The sequence below is a fragment of the Lathamus discolor genome, chromosome 4 (assembly GCF_037157495.1).
Source record: "Lathamus discolor isolate bLatDis1 chromosome 4, bLatDis1.hap1, whole genome shotgun sequence".
NCBI classification, from domain to species: domain Eukaryota; kingdom Metazoa; phylum Chordata; class Aves; order Psittaciformes; family Psittacidae; genus Lathamus; species Lathamus discolor.
Genome location: NC_088887.1, coordinates 10824879 through 10850753, shown reverse-complemented (window position 1 = coordinate 10850753; position 25875 = coordinate 10824879). Strand labels below are relative to the sequence as shown.

The 25875-nt window shown below is 45.5% G+C and overlaps 1 protein-coding gene across 4 annotated transcripts in view; it reads right to left on the bottom strand.

Moving 5' to 3' along the window:
• Window positions 1-25875, bottom strand: part of LSAMP (limbic system associated membrane protein) — a 991105-nt gene that overhangs the window by 293481 nt on the left and 671749 nt on the right. For 2 of the 4 annotated variants that reach the window (XM_065675649.1, XM_065675651.1), the window contains one exon: window positions 4848-4926. In XM_065675649.1, coding sequence (XP_065531721.1) covers window positions 4848-4926 — 79 coding nt within the window. Of the gene's footprint in view, window positions 1-4847; window positions 5487-25875 lie in introns of those variants that run through there. The other 2 variants (XM_065675652.1, XM_065675648.1) reach the window with 1 other exon arrangement.

Here is a 25875-nt window from a genome sequence, read left to right as displayed (position 1 = left end):
CAAGGGATCTCTCTTACTCTCTGCTCCCATGGCACTTAATACAAAGGGTGCCTCAATATAGTGGTGGCCTTTAAGTGCCACAACAATGCTACTAATAATCAACGCTACAATTTTACTGCCAAGACTGTATTATTATGTAGCATTATACCTTTGAACATGCTTATTCTCATTTCTAGCAAAGGGTTCAGCTCAGTGCTCGCTGTTATATGCTAATTATAATTGTAACCTGAATAGCTTTTTCTCTTGAAATAACTATATTGGGCATAAACTTGGTTGTGATGCTACTTTGCCTGAGGTGCCTCTGTCCGCTAGTATAGCTTCATGTGTGGAATATCAGGAAAATACTGAGAAACCAACAGCAGAGTTTGCGTAAGTTGCTTATATGGCAGGATTACACCAACAGAGCTATCATTACTGCTGATAATTTGATTTAGCCCATCCTTTGACGCACGTAACTTGAAGAAACTAAGTACCCATAGGATGGAAGTTCCTAAATGTGCTATCAGCCTGAACCTCCATACTATTTAAAAATACCTGGTAAAAATGGAAACTGCACATTCTGTTAAATGTTGTGTTTCATCAGTGAGCAAGCATCGGATTGATTTAATTCTTGATGAAAAGTTGATGCTTGGAAAAACTCAGGAACAACGAGCCAAATTCTGGCCTTGGCGAGATCCCAGTTCTCCACCAGGCTGAGCATCATCTGAGCAGCACTCAGCAGCTTAAGCCCTGTGAGTCATTTGTACCTCTTTATTAGCAGTCCCCAGGAATCTGCCCCAAAGACAAACATGGTATTTCTGGCAGTGCCCTTGGGCTTTGGTGGGTTTGTACTGGTACAATGGAGCAGACGAGAATAAGGATGTGACCCATTTTGGTTCCAGCTAGTCATGAGCTCTGTTTCAGAAGTCATTAAAGGCCAAATCACCCCTTGTGCCAGGACTACTAAAAGCCCTGGGCAACCTGCAAGTCACAGTGATGCCCTCAGAATGGTGCTTTGAAGGCGTTTTAGAGTGATGCTCTAATGGTTCCTGAGAGGAACCTGACAGGCTGTACAGGTACCTGGATCCCATAGCACTGACTTCGTCACCACTTTGCCCCTAAGCCACCTTAAGGGCCAAACACAACACAGAGGCACAGTTCCCTCCCTCCACAGTTTGCAGTTAGCCAAGGTCCTGCTATTTCTCATCCCATTCCTCTGCTCAAAGCACATAACAAAGAACAGGGTCCCTGCCTTTGCTCACCCAATGCTCTCAGAGCAACGAAGGTAAGAAGGGATGCTGGAGGTAGGTAGACAGAAAGAGGATTTGGGGTTGGGGCTTGTTTTACTTTTTCCCATTTTAATTAGTTTTGTGTGTTTATTGTTCGGAGACTATTTCTTTCCTAACATCAAGCAGGGAAGTTGCATACAAAACCTGGCAACCTCACTACCACAATCTTGCAAGCAAAACATGGGCAGGAATTAGAGCAGAGTCTACTCTCAATGCTTCACTTGCTGAAGACAGAGTTAAATAATGAAACCTTAGTACGTCTGACAGGCTCTCTGATGTATGGTGAAACTCCCTGCTCTCTTCTCTTGGCTCAGCCCTTCTCACTTGTTGCAGGTCTCAGACCCCTCCTCTCTTTTCAGCCTTACTCTAAGGATCATTACCCTTCTCCATGTGGATAGTCTATCATGAGCTATTTTTGTTCTCCCTGCAATTCCCTGACTTCCCCATGCCAAATACTCACTAAAAGTCATCAACCTTCAGCAAGGCCAACAAATTAATCAAATCTGCTGCCAGGTCATTTAGGAGATGAGCCAGTATAAAGTTAGGAGCAGTTTTTAAAAGTCCATAGGAAGACAACAGTTGAAGTGCCATAGCTCCAAAAACCCATATCCAAACTCCTCAGAATAATTCTGTTCTGAGTAACAAGCTGCAGATGAAGCTCCAGAGGAGTGGCTTCTTTTAGGAACATTAGGGCTTATAATCAACTATTTTCCTCCACTTCATGATCAGCCCACCCACCCATTCTCCCACCTACAAGTGTAACGCTATATACAAATGTATAAGGCCTGAAAGGAGAAGAATCATTCAGAATACCCTGTCCCTGGTGCTTTGCTGAATGATTTGCACCACAATTCACATGAACAAAATGTTTTTTGTTATCTTAATCACTATGTACACGTTTTGATTTCTCTCCAACTGCGTATCATTTTTTTTTTCCTCTCCCTCCTACATTTCCATTTCCCTTCGAGCTGCAGAATGGAGCTACTGGGCACTGGTAAAATGCTGCTGCACACTTCCTCTTCCCTATGAAGTAGATGCGTGGCAAAGATATGATCTCCGTATAGAAATTTCTTACCTATCTCTCTGTGGAGGTAAAGATCTGCTCTAAACATAGTTAGTATAGATCATCTAACGGTTTTCCCCATCCAGCTCTTTCCCTTGCATTGTCAGTAGTGGATCCATAGGCAGGAGGAGTGAGGTGCTGGGAGTTTTTCAAACACAAGGCTGTCTTAAAGTAAGTTATCTTTTGGAGGGTCAAGGAAGCAAACCAGCCCTTGCTTTAAGAAACTGAGGAAATGAAACTCCATCCTGCAAGAGGTGTACAGGACAGAGGGAAATCTCTCCCCCTCCAGCCCCATGTGGCAGTTCTGTCACTTAGCACAGCCTGGCTTTTGCCTATCCTCTGAAAGAGGGAGTGAAACATCCCAGAAACCCGGGGCTGGTCGCAGGGAAAGGGAGATGAGACAACTGCCCTTCCTAGGAAAGGTGAAAAGCATATAGCCAGCCAGAGCTGCCTGAAGAGTGTGGGAAGGCAAAGCCTGTGCACTCACCACAGTCACTTCAGAAAGCAGTGCCGCCTGCCAGGAACACGTTACATTGCTCAGGGCAAGCAGTTCCATGGCCGGGTGGTGTGCTGCTCCTAACTGTGTCACTTGGCACACATCTGGCTGACACAGCTGGATCACCTCACCCAGGTGTTCTGTTTCAGTGCCTGACATAACACTGGTAAGCCGCACGCTATCATGGAAACCACTCTCCCATGCAGCCCCGTTTTGCTTGCTGACAAATGCTTTACACACAGCACATGCAGGCACCATCTCCACCATCCACTCAGCCCTCTCTGCTGCAAATGCAGCTTTAGCACACAGTGTCTAGATAAACTCTAAAGCTCCAAGGTTAAGTGGGAAATAGAAATCCAGTGACCCCTGTCTGGGCAAGTGAGCTTAATGGCTTGTCTGCTGCTGCATATACCAAACACACACCGGCAAACATCTGCCTGAGCAGCCGCTCCAAAATTAATGATTGATGGAAGTGATTTGCCTTTAAAAATGGGATAAGTCAGCTGGGAGTCCCAGCTAGAAAAGGGTTAATGGGGTATATGGATTGCTAGTGAGTGGGAGGGAGAGGAGAGAATCCGGGAGTTGGAGGCAACACCCCTTGTTAGGTGTTTACCATGTCGCATCTAAACCCCTTCGTTGCATATGCAAGGCAGATGTATTACTCTGTAAATCCTATTACTCTGTGTGGATAAATCTTATATGAGAGTTAACAAGTCTGGAGGGCTGGGGAATGGTAGCTGCTGAATGGATATTCCAGGATCAAAACAACCCAGCACAGGGGAGCTGAGAGAAGCAATACGCATATATACACAAACACATACACAAATCCCTCTTCTAGCATCCTCCTGCCCTGATCCCATCTTACTAGCTCACATACCCCTCTGTCATTAAATGGGAGGGATGCAGGACACGGGGGATCACGTAGCAAAGCATTTGGTGACATCTAGCAGGATTTATTTCAGAGAAAGGAAAAGAAAACTTTGCTGCTGCTGTTAGCTTTACTAGCGGATTGCTCCCTTGATGCTTCAGGGTATGTGCACTATCAGCTCCTCATACAGATTACAGACTTATTTTAAATCATGACCAGTAGTTTTATAGCCATCATACACAGTGTGTGCACATGCTCACATGCACTGGATTTTCCTTCTGTAGGGAAGTTACTGCAGGTAGAAAAAGGAGCCCACAGGAAAAAGATGAGCGCATTTCAGCTAGTTGGGACACTCCTGACTGAAAGCCCAAGTAGCCTCAGAGCTACCTTTAGAAAGCCTGCCCAGCGAATAGGGAGACATAACACTCAATACCGCCACTGAACAAGGCTTCATGTGTAAAGACCCCCTCATCACAACAGCTCAGACACGCAGGCACAACATACGCCTGTTTACTTAGCCCTGCAAAGAAAGCGACACAGGCAACCAGATACAAGCCTCATAAATGCTGGAGCTGTTACACCATTTTTTCACCAGCTTTTTTCAACTATTGTATCCGTCCCCCCTCCCTACAGGGCAGAAAAATGCGTAAGTACAATTAAAAGCCAGAGTTTCCCAAAAGAACTTGCCCGTGAGTTCTGGCAGCACCAGGGATAAAGTTTTTGCATGGGTACAGGAAGAAGCAGGGGAAGATCAATGGAACATCTGGCAAACACAGCTGGATCCCTTTTCGATCTCTCTATTGATACTGCAGGGCTGGTGGAAAATGTACGTTCACGAGAGCTGGCTAACACCAGCAGGTCTTTCCCCACTGAAACCCTTTTGATCCAGAGCACTACACAGAGGAGAGTGGTGGCAAGAAGCGCTCAAAAGCTTTTCAATTCCTTTATATATATATATGTATATATATATAAGCATAAACACATATGCAGAGCTTGTTTGTAGCAGCAGCTGCTGCTGCAGTTGGAGAGATAAAACAACACACTCTCAGAGACACACAGAGACACAAATCTGTACCGCATCACATGTGTTATGTTGCATACATGGCAATACAGTGCACACATAGGAAAGGAAAAGTTGGCAAAATGCCCTACCTGAGGATGGCTGTGTCCCCCTGCCTCACGGTGATGTTATCGGTACCTCGGGTAAAATCCACGCTGCGGACTGGCAGCCCTGTAGGGAGAAGGCAAAGCAATCTCAGTAGGACCAGCGGTAATTGTTTCCGATCAGGCTGAGCCCTCGCTACCATGGCTGGTCTCGTCGAGTTTCGCTGCCTGTACTTGTCTCTCTCTGCCTGGTGCGTGTGGATGGATAGATGTAGAAAGAAAAACAGTAATAATAGTGTACAACTCTCGCTCTGATCGACAGCCCCTGAAAGGGGAGGTGATTCCACAGTCCGCCTTAGCTGCCACTTTCTCTTGTGCTTTTCAGTCTCTTGCAGGCTTCTTCACCCCTCCTTGCCTTCTTTTTTAAAGCTTCTCCCCCCAGAGAAAGTGTTAGCACAACCTTCAGTTGAAACAAGGGAGGAAAAAATGAAAAAGCCAAGAGGAAAAAGTCAGGTAGCAAAATAATTTAAAAATAACAACAATTAGATCGACCCGTTTGGAGTGATGGAGAGGGGAAAAAAAAACACCCCAGGAAAAGGAGCAGTACGAGTCCTGTGCCGCCGGGCTGCGCAAGTGGATGGTCCTGCTCCAGTGCGCGGCTGTGCAGCCTCCCAGCCCCGAGCTCCCTTCCTAACCCACTTTCCCAGGCGGAGCGAGGCAGGGAGGGAGGGAGCGAGGGAGGAGGAAGGGAGGGAGGGGAACGAGGGAGCCTCACTCGGGAGACGGCAGCTCGGCACCACCGCGGCAGCGGGAGGGAACCCGACAGCGGAGCTCCCCGTCCCTCTGCCGGGGGTACCCCCCCCACCACAGTCGAGCGGGGCTGCCCCGAGCAGCCAAGGGCCGCGGCTGGGGAGGGGAGGGACGGACGGAGGGGGGCACTGCAGCAGGGAGAGGGGCTTGTGGAGGGATGAGGGCTGGAGGGCAGAGGGGGGAAGCGCCGAGGGAGAGGGGGCTGGAAAGGGGAGGAGAGAGAAGCAGAGAGGGAAGGGGGTGGGGGAGAAGGGCGCTGGAGAAAGAAGGGGAAGGGGAGTGCAAGCGAAGAACTGGGAGCAGAGCGGGAATAGGAGAAGGCTGGAGCAGCCGAGAGCAGGCAGCACAGGCAGAGAGGATGCAGGAAGATACGGCCAATATCCACAAGGGGAAATACTGAGGAAGGAGGGAGTGGGGGGAGGGAGAGAGCAAAGAAGCTGTGGCCAAAACTACAGACAACTTGGGTTTGCGGCCTGAAGCCACAAGCTCGCTGATTTACAGAGCAGCATCCTCGGCAACTGCCTCGGCAGCCTCACCCCTCGCTTCGCCCCCCCCCCCCCCATCACGCTTCGCTCTCAACCACATCAGCACATCCCTCCCTCCGCTCAGCCCTTCCCGTCCCCCACCTCGTTTCCCAGCCCCGGAGGGCCGGCCCGGGGACAAAGCCGGTATTGACGCGGGCGCTGCGGTGTGAATGCCCGCGCTGTCCGCCCCGGCTGCCCGCAGCTGAGCCCCGCGCCCGGCGGCAGCGCTGCCTGCCCGGCCGCGCACCATCGCCAGCGCTCGGGGAGGGACGTGGGATAACGGGCAGCAATAAGTCGTGTGCTTCCTGATGCCTGCCTGCCATTCCCCTTCCCCCCCACTCCAACGCTCTCTCCTGCCTGCAGGAGGGATGGGGAGAGCTGCTGCTCCAAGGGATGTTTCGCTTAACGTAACCGTTCGATGGCGACAGCACGGCGGGGAAGCACAGAGGGAAGGAGGGAGGGGGGATTGAGAAGCAGGTGCAAGGAAAACCAAGGGGAACTCCACTGATAGGGGCTGTCTGGCGTGGTCACAGGGCTGCTCTGTGCGTGTGTGTGGCAAGCGACAGGTCTGGGACAGAGCCTGCTTCACCTCTGCTCCTGGAGCCTTGTGGGGATACAGTGGACCCAAACTAGAAAGGCTCTGTCATACAAATGGCCACATGGGATCAGATCAAAGATCTAACCCCGTGTCCTGTCTCTGACCGCAGCCTCAAGCCCATGCCTACAGGAGGGCACCAGCACAAGGCAAGTGTGCAGTGGTAATGCCCCAGGGCACTGCTCTAATTTCCAGTGATCTGCGGCTAAGGCATGTCCCCAGTCTTTGTAGTTAATGGCCCTCGATTGATTTTCTTCTTTTGAGAAATACATCCAGTTGCTTTCTGAGCCCCTAGAAACTGGCCCCTGCAGCCTTGGTATGGAAAGGCTGTGCTGTCTAAGAGTACTTAAACAATCCCCACATGTGTTAAAGGCCCACAAAATAAGGGCTAAGGTCATGACACAGCTGCTCCAGTGCCACACAGGCAGTGGAAAAAGAGGTGATGGCATTGTATACAAGCCAAGCAGGCAGCTGATTCCAACGCTTCCCCAGCAGGAGACTTGGTAAGGATGGCACCAGAGAGGGGGAGCAACAAGAAAAGGGTTAATCCACACATTGGATGTTCCTAAGCCACTGCAGAGAGAGCTTTCACCTGACGGGTGTTGCTCTGAAGAAAACCATGCTGCTGATAGACTAGTAGCCACTGCTCTAGGGTGGCAGACAGCACAAGGGACAGAGGGATGTCATTAGGCTGCTGGCATCCCAGATGATGGGCATGACCAAGAGGAAACCTCTGTGCTTTTGTGACTGGAGTTCTAGTACAGCTGAAAGACCTGGTCCCGTATGAAGTTACCAATGACAGAAACACACCCCTTTTGTATGTGAGAGTGTTGCATGGATCCTTTCTACAAGGGTCTCTCACATATGTTTCCTCTACATTTAAGTAAGAGCTATGGTATGTTAATTAAATGCCAGTTGAGTAAGGAAAACATATTTGTCAAAGATTAACTATTATGCAATGTAAGAAGCATCTGCCACCCGACTGCTAGAGCTCACTAAATATTTCCTTATCTCAGAGTATTTACTTAGGAGGCAATAACTATCCAGTTAAATCTAAATTTAATGCTTAGTTAAATATAGTTCATTGAAAGTGGCACCAATATGTTTTATACAGAGAATAACAGAGGGGGTTTCAGGGATGGAGAAGGAAGGAATCCTGTTCCCAGACTCTGGTAGCAACCTCTCTTTAGGTGGGACTGCATGTGTCTGTGCCTCTCTACAAAGTGGGGTGCATTACAACCCATTTGGAGGCCCCTCTCTGTTGATATGGAAGTACAGGGGAAGTCTTCATCATCTTACTTATTCACACAATCCTCATTAGAACCACCGCAGCATAACTACTTAATAATAATAATAATAATAATAATAATAATCATAATAAAGGGAGAGACGAGGAAGAAATTCCCTTGAGGGTCTTGTAAGCCTTGGGAAAAGTAAAACAAAACCACGCTCTAAAGCTGATAGGTCTTATTTGTTTTTAGAAGCGTACAGAAGCAAAAGGAAGGGGTTGCCTGGGTGTAAAAGGCCAAACGAGCAGGAATCACACAAATCCCGGGAGAAAGCCTCCTGAGTAAAATAAATAATGTTATTTTTGTACGCGTTCCCAGAAGTAATAGCTCTCTGGACCCATCTCCCCCTGCTGGAAGCAGATAAGGAAACAGCCGCTCTGTTTCCTAACTTCCCTACCTTCTGAAAACTTCAGGGAACATTCAGGTAAGCTATCAGAGCACGGACAGCACAACTCCAAACTGCCATCTTTTAAGGTCAATAGGAAGGCACAGGCTGGACTGACCAATTTTTGTCACTATGCATTTCTGGAACGGATGGGGCTGCATGAGCCCTTACAGGTACCACATCACCCTCCTCCAATGCAAAAACACCCTGTTCAAAGGCAACACGGCCTAGAGCAACACCCTTTGATGAGCACAGGCTGTACCACAGCACCAAAACCGTGACAGAAATGCTTGGATGAAAGGTTTATGGGGATGCCTGTGTTTCCATGCAATGGATGTGGGGTGGCTGTGTGTGCAAGCTGGAAGGAAAACAGCAGCACAAGTAGAGATAGCCCTTACTCTTCCTGGCTTTGATGAAAACATGCTGAAGACATCACGGTCTGGGCATCTAAGCCAGCCAATGGAGGGACTTTCCATGCTGGCCCTGGATAGGCAGCCTCCACTGAGACACGCAGCCGAGATGCCCTGGGACTGGTAGTCAGGTCACCTTTGCCTATCTGTGTGGCAAATCGGGTTTGAAGTGACTCAGGGACCGACACAGTGAAAGCCTGAAGTGCCATCTGTTTTTCATGGGGAGCCAACAGACACTGAAAGCATGGACTGTGGCCACAAATAGGGATGGCTTTGTTTTTTGCATTTGAGGTCTCCAATAGCAAAGAGCAATCCATGGGCACTTCACACAATGCCAACTGCAACGGCTGTCTGTATGATGTGGATGGCTGCCCTCTAGGAGCTGGAATGAAGTTCATCATCTCACACCCCAAACAGCAACAGAATGGCAATTGCTGTTGCTTGGCTGTCATTGACTACGAACCACTGGGGACCTGTTCCCAAATATTGCTGGGATGGAGGAAAAGACATTGTTGATAAGCACAAAAAGAGAACTGCTCACACGAGTCTCCAGACCTTCTCATGACCAACACAGTTGTTTTAACTGCTCTGCTGAAGAGTCCAAGCACCGAGGGACTTTATTGAGGCTATCTGCAATGATGAGTGAAAACGTATGATGCTTTGTGAGCTATAACATGGTTAGTCAAGATACACTGCTGTACTCAGCAGCAGGGCCAGGTTAAAGCTTTTCAGCCATGCAGAGAAATGCAGCTTTGCTGCATCGGCAGAGGAGTTATGGAGAGGAACAGGGAAGAGCCAAAGGGATTTCAGCACATGGGGAGGAAGATTAAGGGACCATGGCAGGGGAGTGATGAGCTCTGCTTCCTGTACCTGCTGCTGTGCTACATGCACGTATTTCTACCTCGACATGTAAGGGCAGTATCCCACTCTAGTTTACTAAGCAGCTTCGTTTCACTCTCCTTTGGTTCCTAGGGTGCAGGGAGCCACAGCAGTAGAAGAGAAGAAGGAAAGGCAGGACTAGGAGAGAGGGGGAAACTCCTTTCAATGCAGTAGGTGCCTCTAGAGACAAATGGAGGAAGTGGGCTTCCAATGGTAAAAGCCCTTCTCAGACTTTAAGAGAGAGTCCCTGTGGGCCATACCCTGTCCATTCCTTCAGTAATACCTGCCCAATAAAGTGGCCTCTATCTATAGGAGGTCACAGTCTGTTGGAAAGAGCAGAGAAATACTTTATGTGACACAACTGAAAGGAAGACAGGGCTAAGGACAGGATGCTGTCTACCAAACTTGATCCTGTACACACTGGAACATCAATGCCACATATTCATGCCCCAAAGGCACTTACGGAAGACATGTTATAGGGAAAAACTCTGCAGTTCGAAAAAATACGTGTGTATGATGGCTCTAATACTAGAACTGTCACAGCATGTGTTTTATTTGAAGAAAGACATGGGGTTTATGAATATTTTGCAAGTCTGTAAATTAAACTGGCTTTTGATGCTGAAAATCAGAGCCAGCCTGAGGCTCACAACAAGATGTAATGCAACAAGACCAAGCTCCCTCTGAAGTTAAGAAGTCGTTAGGTAGAAGGATTTACTGCATCGAGAGTACTCAGATGGGTCATAACTATGGATGATAACATGCGTGCACAACACCTCTAACAGCAGTCACTGAGCTGCAACAGAACATCCTCCTGCACAAGAACAACAGCTGATTTTCACCAGTTTGTAACCTTGTTACCATGCAATGGATTTAGTTTCTTAATCGATCACCTTGGTGTGGACAACTTAGAGGCCAAGGGCCAGGTTCTCCATTGCTGTAAGCTGACATATCACCACCACTGTCGAAAGAGCTGTGGTGAGTTTCACCAGCTAAACACGAGGCCTTGAGCTCTGAATCTCATCTACTTCTGTGCTGCATGGGTAGAAAACTGTGCTTTCTATCTCCTTTGAAAGGGAAAACCTTGTTCAACTGGATGAAGAGATTTTGTGCTCGGACTTCCCAGAAAGTTTCATCTTTAAAGGCCAAAATCTGAGTGTTCAGCAGGAGGAAAATAACAGTGTGATGATGCCTTTTTTTTTTTTCCAGCAGGATATGACCAAGTGGGATTAGAGAATTAGCACTGCAGTTGGTTTGTGGCCTTAATTACTAGTTGCTGCCACAGCAAGTGCTTGTAGAACTACAAAGTCGTTAGCAACAGGTCCTTTCTACTTAAGAGGAACAAGACAGAGTGCTTCCCTGTTAGTTATGACTAAACTTGCCCTTCTGCCCTTACAAGTGAAACAAACATGAAAGCAATCAGTAGTATTGAGAGCATGGCACTGCCTTTTCCTATCCAGCCTGGCCTTGAATGTCTCCAGGGATGGTGGATCCACCACCTCTCTGGGCAACTTGTGATAGTGTCTCACCACCCTCATTATAAAGCCTGAATCTCCCCTCTTTTAGTTTAAAATCATCATTAAAATCTTATTACAACAGTCCCTGCTAAAAAGTCTCTCCCCATCTTTCTTATAGGCCCCTTTTAAGAACTGAAAGGCCACGCAATAAAGTCCCCAGAGACCCCAATTCTCCCAGCCTTTCCTCATGAAAGAGATGCTCCATCCCTCTGATCATTTCTGCAGCCCTTATCTAGACAAGCAGTCCATACCTCCCACAGAGGACAGCTTCAAGACCTCTTTTTATATTTGGGAGTGAAATCACTGCTTTACCAATGTCAAATAACACTTAAGGAGTGAGGCAGAGTCAGGGTTCAACCCTAAAGGTCTCTAAATAATTCACTTCCCACAGGAAGGCAACAGCTCTGTCTGCTTAGACCTCCTATCCCCCCGAACCTTCTTCCCAATGCTGGTGAGTATTTACAGCCCTCAGCACAAGTCATTAGGATTAACTTCACAGAAGGAGGCTAGAAGAGTTAACAGTCCCTGCCAGCACACAAGCAGGGAGATGACCCACAGGTTGGGATGTTCTGGGGGGACTTGGGAGATATCCAGTCCCAATTTCCTCTGTGAATTGGGGTAAATCTCTTAATGAAGCCCTCACAAAGGTGTAAAAAACTAATCTCCTCAAGCTCCCTCTGCCTTCAGAGAGATAATCTTCACCTGAGGGCGCTTCAGAGCAGATGCCTAATTTAACCATTTTAAATTGTCCTGTCTCTCAGGTGATGTCAGTTTCCAGCTATGTAACAGAGATCCTCGTATATCCTCAGCTTCCAATAGTATTCCAAGGATGAAACACCAAAGACTGCAGGGTGACCGTGCACTCCAATAGAGAATGACCCTACAAGACACAATCTGCAGAACATGCCAGGTATGATCTATTTCTAATGTACTCATTAACAGGCGCCCAAACAACCTCCTGGCATTTGTAAGGGATGTCAGCATTGCTGCAGACAGGAATTCTATACATCTAAGAGGTGGTCAAACCCATCCTGCTGAGCCTTGCTGCATATTCAATGACCTGCTCTGGCATGAAGTTCTCAACACAATGCTAATGGATGAGAATAATCATTCTGACAGTGATGATTTGGAAGAGAGCTCCAACGTCTTGCTGAAATGATACATGCTACACATTCATCACCACCAGAGGACTAATTTTTGTGTGAAGAATAGAGTGCGGCAGGGTGCTGGGCTGTGAATTTTCTTGTCCATTACAGAAGCTACAACACAGCTTTTATGAAACTTAAAATGAGACCTTCAGCGAGACAAGGAAGACTCTCAGGACTTGTGATGCTATCAGGAGACCAGTCACTGTCAGAAAGCTTCATGCACAACAAGCTGACAGAGAAATTTGTATGCTGGAGTTTGGAGAAAGGTCCCTTTGAAACTATGACCTGCCTGAATTAAAGCTTCTGGAAACACTTCCAATCATTTCACAGGGTTCAGGTCTGAAAATGAGGAAAATGCATCTTTAACATGTCCAGATTTTCAAGATGACAAGTCAGAAGGACTGTCCCACAGACGCAGGCTCAGTTAATACCATTCTTACAGGATACAGGTCAGTGACATCTCTGCATCAGCCTCTGGAGCTAGCACCTACTAACGTTTCACATCTTCTCCCCTTTCCCACACTACATCTAGAATCATGAACCGGTTAGGGTTGGAAAAGACCTTAAGATCATCCAGTTCCAACCCCCTGCCATGGGCAGGGACACAGCACACCAGGCTATGTCATCCAAGGCTTTGTCCAACCTGGCCTTGAACACTGCCACAGATGGAGCGTTTACCAGTTCTTTGGGCACCCTGTGCCAGTGCCTCACCACCCTCACAGTAAAGAACTTCTTCCTTATATCTAACCTAGACTTCCCTTGTGTAGTAGGTTTAAACCCATTCATCCTTGTCCTATCACTACAGTCCCTGATGAAGAGTCCCTCTCCAGCATCCTTGTAGCCCCCTTCAGACACTGGAAGCTGCTCTGAGGTCTCCATAAGCTTCTCTTCTCCAGGCTGAGCAGCCCCAACTTTCTCAGCCTGTCTTCATAAAGGAGGTGCTCCTCACCCTGGTATTTTCAAGTTTCTCTCCCTTTCCTAGGTTGCCCCCATATGACTTCTGTCAGGCCCAGTCATATTCATACATTTTAAAGCCAGGAGGAACTTCTCAGGTCATCCTGTCCAGCTACCTACCCCAAGACACAGAAACTTACCCACTTCTTCCAGCAAGAAGCCACAGCTATTGCCTCAGCCAGAGCACCTTGTGAATGAAAGGCTCTCAGCTTTGGTTCAAGCAGCCCCAACTGCAGAGATCTACCCTACCTAACTGGGTCTAATGATTTATTACCACCCTAGGTTAAGAATTTTTCATGTTTTAAGCACAGTTATTATTTCTTTTATTATCCAGCCACTCAATCAAATCATGCTTTTGTCTGCTGAGGTTAAACAGTCATCTGCTGTTAAATACCATCTCCTTGAAAAATCATGTTGTACCTCTTCGAGTCTCACGTTCTACCACTACTGTTCCTAGTCCAACACTTTGCCACAAATGACCACCACCTGGTGACATATAGGGTGTTTCCAGTACCCTGTAAGAGAGCTGGTAGATGCCAGATGAATGGCACTGCTCTGGGGATGAGGCCAGACAGCACAGAAGCAGGGTCAGGAGTGGGGATTTTAAGTCAAAGTCTAAACATGCGGAAGGGGGAAGTAGAAGTGTGTGTGGGTGAACAATTAAGGATGTGCACACCGAGAGGTGCAAGAATAAAGTGGCTTCTCAGGGAGAGGAGGCATTTTGCTGGAGGTGATTTCAGCAGCTGGTTCTGTGAGACAGGACTGAGATGCCTCCAGCAAAGCCCTGTGCTCAGATGCAGTGGCATCTGTATGTCCTGCGGGCTTCACTGCTTGCAGCAGCAGCACCATCTCAGTCCCATTCCGATTCAGTCTCATCCCATCTCACATTTAAATCAACCTGGTCAAGGCAAAACAAACCCGAGTGTGGACATGCTTACTGACTGCCCAGGTGGAACAATACCTCTCAAGGGACAGAAATACCTCTTGGAACTGCTGCTGACAACCCTGCTAAGGCTGGGCTGGATGAGGGATGCACACAATCTGAAACAGCTCCCTAAAGCAGAGGTCTGGGGGGCATTTATAAAATGCTTATAGAAAAGCTTCCAGGCAAAAGTAAGAGTAAGCTGATGTTCTCCTGGATGGGTGTAAAATCCCTATAACAACTTGTCCTGTCAGAGCCAGGCTCAGGTCCTGAAGTGTCATCAAATACACCCCCTTTACTGACAATTAGCTCCAGCAACCTGTTAGATCCAGCACCTTGCAGCGCTTTACGAAACAGAGTGGACAATCCAAACAGGAACGGAAGCATTGCTTCCTGTGAAATCCAGGGGGATTTGTGCATGGGCCTGGTTTTCAGCAACACTGCATTACCTTCCTAATTTATACAACACATCAGTGTTTTCTGAATAATGTAGTGAGCCTGCTAGCTTCTTCCAGCAGACAGAGATCAGGGAAGGGCAAAGAGCAGGTTGGTCAGAGCACCTTAGCATCTGCCTGAACAAAGGCAGGGAGTATGAAAACATCACTGCAGCTGGATCCGACTGGAGCAGGGTAACAAAGAGAAGCCCAAAGAAAACCTTTGATGATGAGATGGAGCTCTGAGTAAGGCTCTTCCACACATCATTACTTGCCCTCTGATAAAGGAAGGGACTGGAAAATGAACTCCAGATACCAGACATATAGCACTTGTGGTTGTCTCAGGGGATATCTATCACTGATTACTTTTTAGTCAAAGTCATTGTCTGTAAGACCTTTTCACCCTGTTACTTCTGTCTGTAAGGAATCATCCTGTGTTTGCCAGACATAAATGGGAATTGGGGGAAGAAGGGAAGGGAGTGTGTGTGGATGTGTGAAATGAATGGCTTGGAGTCACTCAGACATCTGCTTCTGAACTTTTGGTAGGACAACCACTTTCACATATGGTCAGAAGAAGGAATGGTTTACCAGAGCTGCTTTTCAGAGCAGTTTACCAGGTTTACTAAAGCTGTTGAGTGTATAGCACAAAGGAGCTGGCAGGAAGTCTTCTTTACAGACTTAGGATGATAAAATACTGCTGCCAAATGCAGTGAGTACCTGCCCAAGCAAGCCCTTGCAACCTCCTGATTCTACGAGGGTCTGAGGGAGAAAGAGCCTAAAGCTCAAAGAATTTTCCCATTCGAGTTGTCTGTCAGTGTCTGAGATGCCAAAAGCAATCCTGACAGGCAAAATCCCCTTGGACAAATCCTGACCCTAGTAAAATCAAAGAGAGCTTTGCACTGATTTCAGAGGGGTTTTGACTTCACCTTGAGTCTGCCTCTTGCCCTCATTCCCTGTAAATTCCTCACGGCTGGAGGATGAGTGCCACACAAAGAACAAAGCAAACATGGAAATTTAAGACGTGCCTTCAATTCACATCCATTTAACTGAATTACAACAATTTTCCAGCAAGCTCATTGCTCGTCAAAGTGAGGAGCAAACAGTGAATCTGACGGGCCTCAGACAGACCCAGCATAAGCAAATTAAGTGCAAATGTCTCCTGCTTCCAGCCCTGTCAGGACACCCCTGTTCTGTCCATCAACATGCCCTGGTATTCCTAACCAACTCTCCCCATCTGCTGATGTAGCTAAGTCCTGAAAAGAAGAAGCTGCTATTGCCCATGAATTTTTAATGCAGCAAGGGAAAGGCTGCAGGAAGAAGAATATTTGGTGGCATTTACTCCTTATGATCAAAGCCATTTCATGTCTCTTGTGTGATATTATTAGAACACAATATGAAGTGAAAGCGGTGTTCAGACTAAGGTCCCTATTCAAGAAGCATTTTCTGCAAAGGACAATGCAAGAACCGGTGCTAGCAGGAAGCCCGTATTCTTACAGCATCTCTTTGCCCATGTGTACCTGCAGGAAATTACATGACAGAAAGAGTCAAGTGGGTACCCTCAGTCCAGTCCCCTCTTACCACAAACATGATTTTCAATGGGACATCTCCACTCACCTCTGAATGCTTCCCAACACCCAAAAGCACTTGTATGGCCAGCAGTAAGAGACCCAAGTCTAAAGACATAATATCCCACAGAAAGAGCTGTATTTTAGGTTTCTGCTGTCACTGGTATTTGTTAAATAAAACATCTAGGGGATGACAGGAAAAAGGCTATGTACCAAAAGCAAAATCCAGCTGCTAGTGGGAGTAGCACGTAGCTAGCTCTAAGTTCTCCTGTCCCAAACCCAGCAACTATTTCTGTTCTGACCATGTGCTTGGGACATACCAAGAAACCACCCAAGAAAATATAATGCCAGAGAGAGAGCGGGCATGCCCTGTCTCTGTTCTATCATTAGCTGGGCCAATCCCCTAGTGCCAAGAGGCAGATTAGGACCATACAGGAAGATCTGTTAAGCATTCAGCAAGGAGAAGAGGAATTTTTAGCTCGCAGGAAAGAGGATACTGGGGTTCAAACAGATTTGGCTCCCTGGAAGTCTGGATTAATTCCAGACCTTTCCTTTCCTCCTGTCTACTAAAGGACACAATGGAGTATATGCACCAATGCAAGTTTTTGGGAAGCTTTTTCCTCTGATTTCAGACAAACTCTCTGCATATCCCTGACAAACATGGGCACACTTAGTATTTCCCTGGGAAATATCTGCACTAGCTGAATATGCTGTAATTACAAATTGCCCTGTCTTATCCCCATAGAATCATAGAATAGTTAGGGTTGGAAAGGACCTTAAGATCATCCAGTTCCATGCCTCAATCAACAGCAAAACTCAGACACCAAGAGGCCAAGCTGATCCTAGCTACAAGCAATGTATCCCATACAGATCACACCACTGTTGTTTGAGACCTTCTTGGAACAAATCTGTCCACTGTAGGTGTTTGAGGAGTTCTTCATGAAATCCAGTGCCTTGATCACATTATACCTCTGATGATGCATTGCTCATACCAACTGAGACTTTCAGCCTCTGTTCCATGGAAGACAGATATCTGTAAGCAAGGGTCAAGGCTCAACAAGTAGCAGGGATACCTGTGCAAAACTATTTGCCCACTGAGTCACACTGCTGATATAAGACCCTTGACAGCTCACTGTAAACCATGATGGCTACACATCTGCACTAATACCACAAGAGCAAAGTCAAGGGAAACATAGCTGAAGTGATATTTAAGCATTTTGGTAAATGTAATGGCTGGAAATGAATGCGGACGGCTGTCGTGGAGATGTTTACAGGGGTAACAGAAAGCCTCTGAATGGCCCCTGCTGCTCTTATGTTCTGAGTCTCTGAGCTGGACTCTGATGAAGGATCTGTACTGTACAGCTCCTTCTGTGCCACCGTGAAGATGAAGCACTGTTGATTGATGCAGACACATGAACACTCAAAAAAGGTCCAAAGCAAACTTCAAGCAATAAACACTTCATATATAACATGGTTGCAGTCCCTTGAAGCTTTGCAATAAGAAAGCTCCGTGAAGCAGAAGTTCTGTTCATACACAGGAAAGCCGGAATAGGTTTATAGCTTAAACCTTTGGACTGAAAAGATGGTTTGCTCTTGCTGGCACAGAGAATTGCACATAGGATTTAGCTTTCACACAGAATGACCTCTCCACTTACACAGCACGACAGAGCTGCAGGTGATGCACTACACCCTGCAAGTCCATAAGGAAAGAAATTGTTGAAGGAGGGGAAGAGTACAGTCTTTTGTGGAAAGGGGAATATGACACCATTACGCTTAGTGTGTGTGTGCAAGCGAGGTGAGACCGACATATGTGATATTCCATCCTACTGGATGACCAAACAGGAGAAAGATAAAGTTGTAAGCTTCATGGTCTTTTTGTTGGGGAACAATGCTGCCAACAAAAAAGCAAAACAAATCAGCCCAGACAGAAAGGGCAGAAAACCCATTTCATGTGGAGAACAAGTCTTCTTAAAACTTCCAATATCGTTCTCCAGCTTTCTAACGATCTCCTCACTCCCAGAAGCCAACTTAAAGTACACTTCTTAAGCACATTGACCAGGGTTGAGTCAATGTCTTGATGACTGAGGAACATACAATGTACTTTTAGTTTACTAGATGTATTCAATTCCCAAGAGAAAGATTCAAGATGTCACCACTATTGGACAGATGACCCTTAGCTCCATACTCAGAGAGCTTTTAGGATGTTAAGCTTGGGTCCGTTATTTCTAGTTCCCGTAACATGTTTCCATAAAGCTGCTGAGTGTTTGGATAGCTGTATGGGAGATGGATGAGGCTGAGTATACATAAAGAAGTATGTTGTGATTGGAATATGATTATCAGGCTAATGAAGCTCTAATGGCAAATCCAAAAACGATGCACAAGCTGCTAAACTCTGTCTTGATCTGCTGGAATGAGGGAATCAGACAACGTTCCCCAGCAGGTTATAGCTTTCATCTTCCTCAACTATTTTGCCAGTGTGGAAGGTTGCCAAATTCTGCCATCCCTCTGCAAGGATGCAAAGCTGTTCTGATGACTCATCTAGCAACCACAGCAGCTAAGCCATATTAGTACTAAGGCAGATAGAAAACTCAGGAAAATTAAGGTAAAGGGAAATAAAGTTTAGGACTAGGAAGCGTTTCAGAAAAAAACACCCCAAAGCATTCAGTGGCATTTGTAGATTCTCTCCTTTTGTCTAAGATCAGCCAGAGAAATAATTAATGCTTTCTGATTATTTCTTAACACTGCTTGGAATATAAGCAATGAGAAAGAAAGAAGAAAAAGCAGTGTAAAGCAATTTAGTCTTATTCCCTCATCAGAACTCCTCAATAGGAGACAGAGGAAGCTTACAGTAAGTCTGGTATTCATATAAAGAAAGGAAATCAAGGGCTGCATTTAGGATTTTAACTTGGCATAGATGTTCTTTTAAGAAAATTACCGTTATATGCCCTGTCCATAGTGGGATTTGGGAAGTGCAAAGAACACGTATTTAGCCAGCTAATGTGTATTAACAGCTTAGCACAAGTAAGGCAGTGTGCTTCCATAATGGATTAAAAAACCATCAGTTAAACCTTAGGCTACTACTTGCCATTATGCTTAACATATGTTAAAATCACACTGCCTTGTTTTCATTAAGCTGTTAATACATGCCCACAAAGACAGCTTCACCTAAAAGCTCCCATGAGAAAGACCTCACGGTTTAACTATGTTGGCAAACCCATCCAACGTTGACATACTGCTGATGCAGCTGTAACACACTTCCTATCTCTTCATTCCCCCAGTAAACACTTGGCAAGAGGATTACGAGGCCAGAGAGCTGTACCTGCACTTTGGCTCTTGTAGTGTCATGTTCAGCATCACGTCTCCTCATGCCTACGATTATGTATGGCATGAACCTGATCCTGGACACAAGGAAGTTCAGGCCTGCTGGCAGGTTGACAGAATTCCAACTGCTGCATGCCAATTCACACAGGCAAATGGAGGCTCAACCTGAAATTGTCTTGCTTTGATTCATGATGTCTAACCATAGGGGAGGAAAGAAAACACTACCTATCCCAGTACCTTTGTGAATCCAGCCTGATTTCTCTTTTCTAAATAAAAGCATTTGGTAGGATTTCCTCAGATCTACACGAGCTGCTTTTACATGGCTCAAAATCAGTTTTTCAACACTAATTCCAAAAGAAAATCTCTGCCTCTGCTGAACAGTAACACTTTCAGCATACACACTACCCCTTCAGGGTAAAGGCTGTCCCCGTATATTCTTCGCTTCCCTTGTGCTGTTTCACTGTGCAACTCGCTGGAGAAGAAATCACAGTCTTTCTCCAGCCCTTTTCCTAGCTCAGACTGGACAGTCACTAGGCCAAAGATCTAGTTGTTAGGTACCAAACCACCATCACAGAGTCTAGAAGAGGCTCTCAAGGCCCTGATGAAACACTTGCCATGTGAGCTTCCTCTGCTTTACAGCTGTCTCACAGAGAGAACCACCAGGCTCTCTCCAGGACAGGAAAAATAACTGTATATTACCCTTTTAAAGCCTCCTAATCCTTAGGCAACAACTGAGTAGTAACTGCACTGATAGGGCCAATCTTTCTGCTTCCTATTAATAAACTCCCATGCTTGCTGCATCAAAGGCTTTTACCTAAATGACTTCTAATAAAACAAAGAATACGTGTGTGGAAGGGCTTGGATGTTTAAGGCTTTGCTTAGGTTTCCATTTGCTGCATCATGTTGGCATTGAATAACTAGACTATGTCACTGGAAATAAATGGAAAGCCAGCAGAGTGCAAATGGGGAAAAAGCAAATCACCTCTGTGTTTTAATGATCAGATACATCATTTGCCAGGCCAGGGGGAATGTCTCTTCACTAAAGGAGTATCATTCTTACATTTTAAGGAGACCAGCTGCCCAGTGTCAGTCTTGAAGAGTCAGTGCTTGTATCTGTTTGCTGACACAGAGCTGTGACAGTGAGGGAGTGACCCACTATTGCCAGTTGTATCTTCTGCAAGTTCTTTTTCTTTAGGAGGCATAGTACAACTATGGATTCTGCACGGCTCCATCTTATTCCCATTAACTGCACAGACAGAAAGAGCCCGCACCAAAACGCGGCACTTCAAGAGCTGAGTTACACATTCATGTCCATTGATGTCCTTTCTACATGGCAACTTCTTGGCCCACAGGGGATGGTTGTGAACACGAACACCTTTAGTCTATTTCCATAGGTGTCCTGGTTCACACCTGGCTTATAGCTCAGGTGACTAACAGTCACTTCTGATCCTGCATGATATCAGTGAAACCATGGCACTGATACTCCTGCCATGAGAACAGAACACCCTAGGCAGGCTTGTGCATATCGTTGCCTGGTCCCTAATCCTCCCTTAGGATATGTATTAAGCTTCAGCCTGCACTTACGCTGCTCTGGCTATGTCTCACCAGGTACTCTGTCTTTGCTGGAGTATCTTAGGTAAAGCACCCATATTTTTGCTGGGTAGCTTTGTAGGGATGAGCAGATTCCTTTAGTGTAGCCATGGAACTCCACTGGCACAGCACTAGCCTTGGATTAGGCAGTGATGCCCTGAGTGGGTTGTAGCACAGCCAGACAGAACGGTTGAAACCAGAGGAGAGCACTGAGGCTTTTAAACTACAGCTCTTGTGATACTGAGTGGTCAACAAGGTTTATCTGTGATCTGCTTGAATTAAACGGTTCAGCTGAGTCAGTTTGACCTGACTGGAAATACAGGCCTTCATTTAGACCTTCCATAGAGAAAGAATAGAAAGTACTGCAAAAAAATAACAAGAACAGCAATAATAAAAGAGGTGAAGATCACACCTTTCCCAAAGCTTTGGAAACAGCATTTTTCCATTTTAAGTTGCTGTACACAGCACATTTCAGAGTGTCTTGCCCATTCCCACTGTTTTCTCTCTAATATCTAGTAATTGGAGCTTTCTATCTCCCTCTCTTCATTACCGTACTGTCCAAATGTAGACAGATTTGAACTTCCATCAGAGAACTGTAGCAGCTGCTGAGCGTGGAGAAGGTTTTCCTTTTTTACTTTCTTTTAAAACAATTAAAACTGAAGTATCTGTTTCTATGAAAACTGTGGAGTGGACAACATCTTGTAACAAACCATCGCTGGCTGAAAACTGGCAGTCGCTCCGTCAGCATGACAGAATAATTAAAACCAGTATGACAGTAATTAGCACTTCTATAGCTCTTTTCATCCATGGATATCAAAGCACTTCACAGAAACAAGTGCAGCTACCTCAACTTTTAAAGCTGAGCTCAAAAAAAACCAAAACAAATTAGGATATTTTCCTTGTGGAAAATTCCAACAACTTCACTGGTTTTCATCCCAAATTAAAGAGTTGAAATATATATACATACACACACATATATATAATATATATATATATATAATATATATGTATATATATATTTAATTTCCAAAATGAAAAGAAGTGGCCACGTTGATGAGGAAATGTTGATTGTTTCAATGGCACCAAAATGTTTTGCTATTCTGTATTTAGTGCATTTTGGTTTGAGCCTCTCAACAATACACTGTATCTGCCTCTGCAAAGGGAACGCCTCCTGGGAGCTGTAGTTCAGGTTTCCCCACTGAACTTGGTAACTCTATTAGTTAGGCACTGCCATTCCCCTAAGCCTGTCCTACTGCTCTGCAGAAAAACATCATCAAACTATTCCTTACTGCCCCTACTGAGCTCATGAATGGGAAGCACTGACTGCAGCAAGGAGGGCTGGACAATTTAGCTAACAAGTAATTATAAACCCCATCAGCCCCAATGGATAATTTCATGCTTTAGAAACCAGCCTGGCCCTCCTCCTATGAGTCAGTAAAGCATCTTACAGTAGGTTTGACTTTTTGGATGAGTTCTTTCAGGTCAAGCTTGTGTTCAGGGAGCTGAAGGGGCAAGTTTCTGCTGCTCCTGCTGTCCTGGGTTTATGCCTGCAACCAATATGGTCAACATACCCACTTGTTTGCAGCTCCCAGATTTGTTCTTTCAAGGAAGTGCCTATTTAGAATTAGTGGGGAAGAAGAGGAGAAGTCGAGACTGCTACTTACAGATGTTTCACCTCAAACCAAAGCTGCTAACATCATTTCACAGAAGCTTGTTTTGGGTTACCTACCCAGATGCTTACCTATAGGCACCCTTCTTTATAGGTCATATAGTTTTAATACTGTCAAAGGCACAGGACTCTTGTGTGCTACCATGGCAGGTCCCACAAAGAGCTTTCTCTCTACATGGGAAATGTGCATGGGACCAGAAGGAGTCTGAACAAGCTGGTGCTTTTCTAGGAAAGCCCATTTACTGCATTTGCAGAACTGGCCTTCATTTGCACTCCAGAGCAATTTCTCCCGATGGTCCCAACTACCAGGTTACTGATGGGGGGACTTTGATGACTAATCAAACATGACTGAGCTGATGCAACTTTTGTTGTTCTCTCTGACTGTTCCTTTAATAATTTCAGAGCAACAAACCGCAGGGAGACTGCAGGTTCATGAGGGAGAAATCAAGGAGAAGCAGTTAACGTTACTACCAATTTAGCTAATGTTACTAAAAGCAAAGTAGATGTTTGCAGGCACAGAGCATGAGGCAACTGAATAGTATCAGGTTCAGCCTATTACTCAGGATCACACATACAACCCAGTTAACTCTTTAAAGCTGACCTGGTAAAACAAGATAGCCAGATGTAAGCAAACATCACCCTGGGGAAAATCAGGTCCAACGACTACCCTTACATGCCTTTTATCAGTATTTTAGTGTGCTTTACAGATCTGATTTTTTTCACAGATGCTTCTGATACTACGTCTGACTTTAAAACCTAATATACATTACAGTACCTCACTGCCAGATTCTTATCATATTAGCCATTTACATGTCTGTCAGATATAAACAGTACTTATTGACTCAACAGACTCACACACGTAGCACAGCTTAAACTCACACCGTTACCATCCAAAACAAATTCCAGCAAACAATCAAAGCATCATCATCATCATCATAATATTAATAATAATAATAATTTTCTTTTACCATTTTAGCCCAAAAGGATTCTGAATTTTTCTGGGTAGAACCCTAGCTTGTGATAGGCCTTTTAGACCTGTATTTCCCTATTTGCATATTTGCACATCTGAAGAAAGGAACACGACTCTCCCCTGCTTTACCAGTAACCAGCAAAATCACTTCAAACATTGACAGTTGCAAAGCAGCAGAAGATAAAGACAAAACTTTTCTGATTATTTGGGACAATAACAGAGACTAGTCTGGCATTTTTCAGTTGTAGGACAAAGTTCTCTGACTACTGTGCAGGTAGGGAAGGATTGCTCCTCTTTTTAAGGCTATATAAGTTGTACAAAGGCAGTGCTTACATGTATTGATGGTAATCTGAAAATCTTCATTTCTAGATTCAACAAGTGCATGATGTCAAGCTCAGACCTGTAATTCTCAGTTAAGAAACAGGTTCCGATGCTGAGGCACAGAACCATCATTTATGTGAAATGCATTCATATACGCTCCGCTGTCAAAACATAAATAATGTACTGGGACAGTGTCACCTTGTGGTTGTTTGCTGACATAGCGGCCAACTGAGAGGGGATGCTCCATGTACCTAACCCCTCGCCCCCAGAAGCCTACACTCAGAAATGTCAGCCTTAGAAAAACTTCCTCTGGGGTGAAACAGGACCTCCATGAGCTACCCAGTCTGTAACTTCCATTCAGGTCTTAACAGCTTTGGTACTATTGTATCCTAAAACCCTCACAGAGATAGGAAGGCATTATATACCTCAGCCAATTCCACAACTCGAGCTGGCTACAAAAGTCTGGGAGGGAGAAAAGAGGTGAAGTTCGTAAACAGGAGCTGTGAGGCTAAGCAATCAAATTCCACATGTCCCTTTGTGCATCTCCTGCCTTGCAAGGTAAATTCCAAGTACTGGCACATCTCTTTGCTCCTAGCGCTCCAACCCCACAGAGGAAAGCAGATTTTGAACACTCTGTTGTGTACAAAGAGGAAAATAACACAGCCTTAATTCAAAGTTAGTACTAAGCAAGGAAATTCAGACACCAAACTGTGCTCTTAATGGAGAACTAATGGATGTTAATTAACCACCAATTGACAAAGAATATATTTACTGTAGTATAACAGCTCTGCGAATAAACACAAACTCATTTACACATGTTTAAACCTTAATAAATACATTTGTAGTCATTGGCCGCTTATGTTGTTGTTCAAAGTGTCCCCTATAGTAAATCTAAAAGGCTACATTTGGTTGCAAAACTTGTTGCACATTATTTAAACATTAGCTCATTGCAGAAAACCAAGTAAGTTAATGGTAAATGACCTCTTTCATCAATACTGGTTTATTACACAGCTATTAAAAAGCCATATGCAAAGATGAAGGAAAACCACCATGTGAAACAGCTTTCTCGCTGCACCATCATCAACACCTATACAAAGTAAATGCGCACACAGGGCCTCCTGAGAAGAGAGATGCTGCAAGTGTGAGGAGGGCCAGGGTAGCATGGAGAAATGTCACTACAGGCAATACAGGTTCCTGAGAGCAGTTTGATTGTGGTCAGCATGCAAGTGGGTTTCGAAAAGTCATCATGGGCAGAAGGCTTGGAATAGAAGAGCATGTGGTGACAAAGAGGAAAGGTGGTGGGAAGAATACTCACAGTTTTCACTCTTCAAACTTCAACCAACACTGTGAACCTTTCATTTGATTCCTTTCCTAATTTAATGTTTGTACAATATCATCTTTCCTTCCACTACTACATCTGTCTGTTCAAAATGGTGTGAGAACCTTTTCCTCTGCAGCTCTCACCATGATCCTTGCATCCCTCCCCCTCCCGTCCCATTCTTCAGTACATCCCTTCAGGTTGCTTCTTGACTAGATCCATATATTTTGCACTGAAAGCACTCCACTTGCTTCCCAAAGGTCTGTGATAAAGGTTAGCTGCTTAGTGTATGTCACAGAATAGTGAGGGCTGGAAAGGACCTTAAGATCATCCAGTTCAGCTCCCTGGCATGGGCAGGGACGCCTCACACTAGACCAGCTCACCCAAGGCTCTGTCCAGCCTTGCCTTGAACACTGCCAGGGATGGAGCATGTATCAGTTCTCTGAGCAACCTGTGCC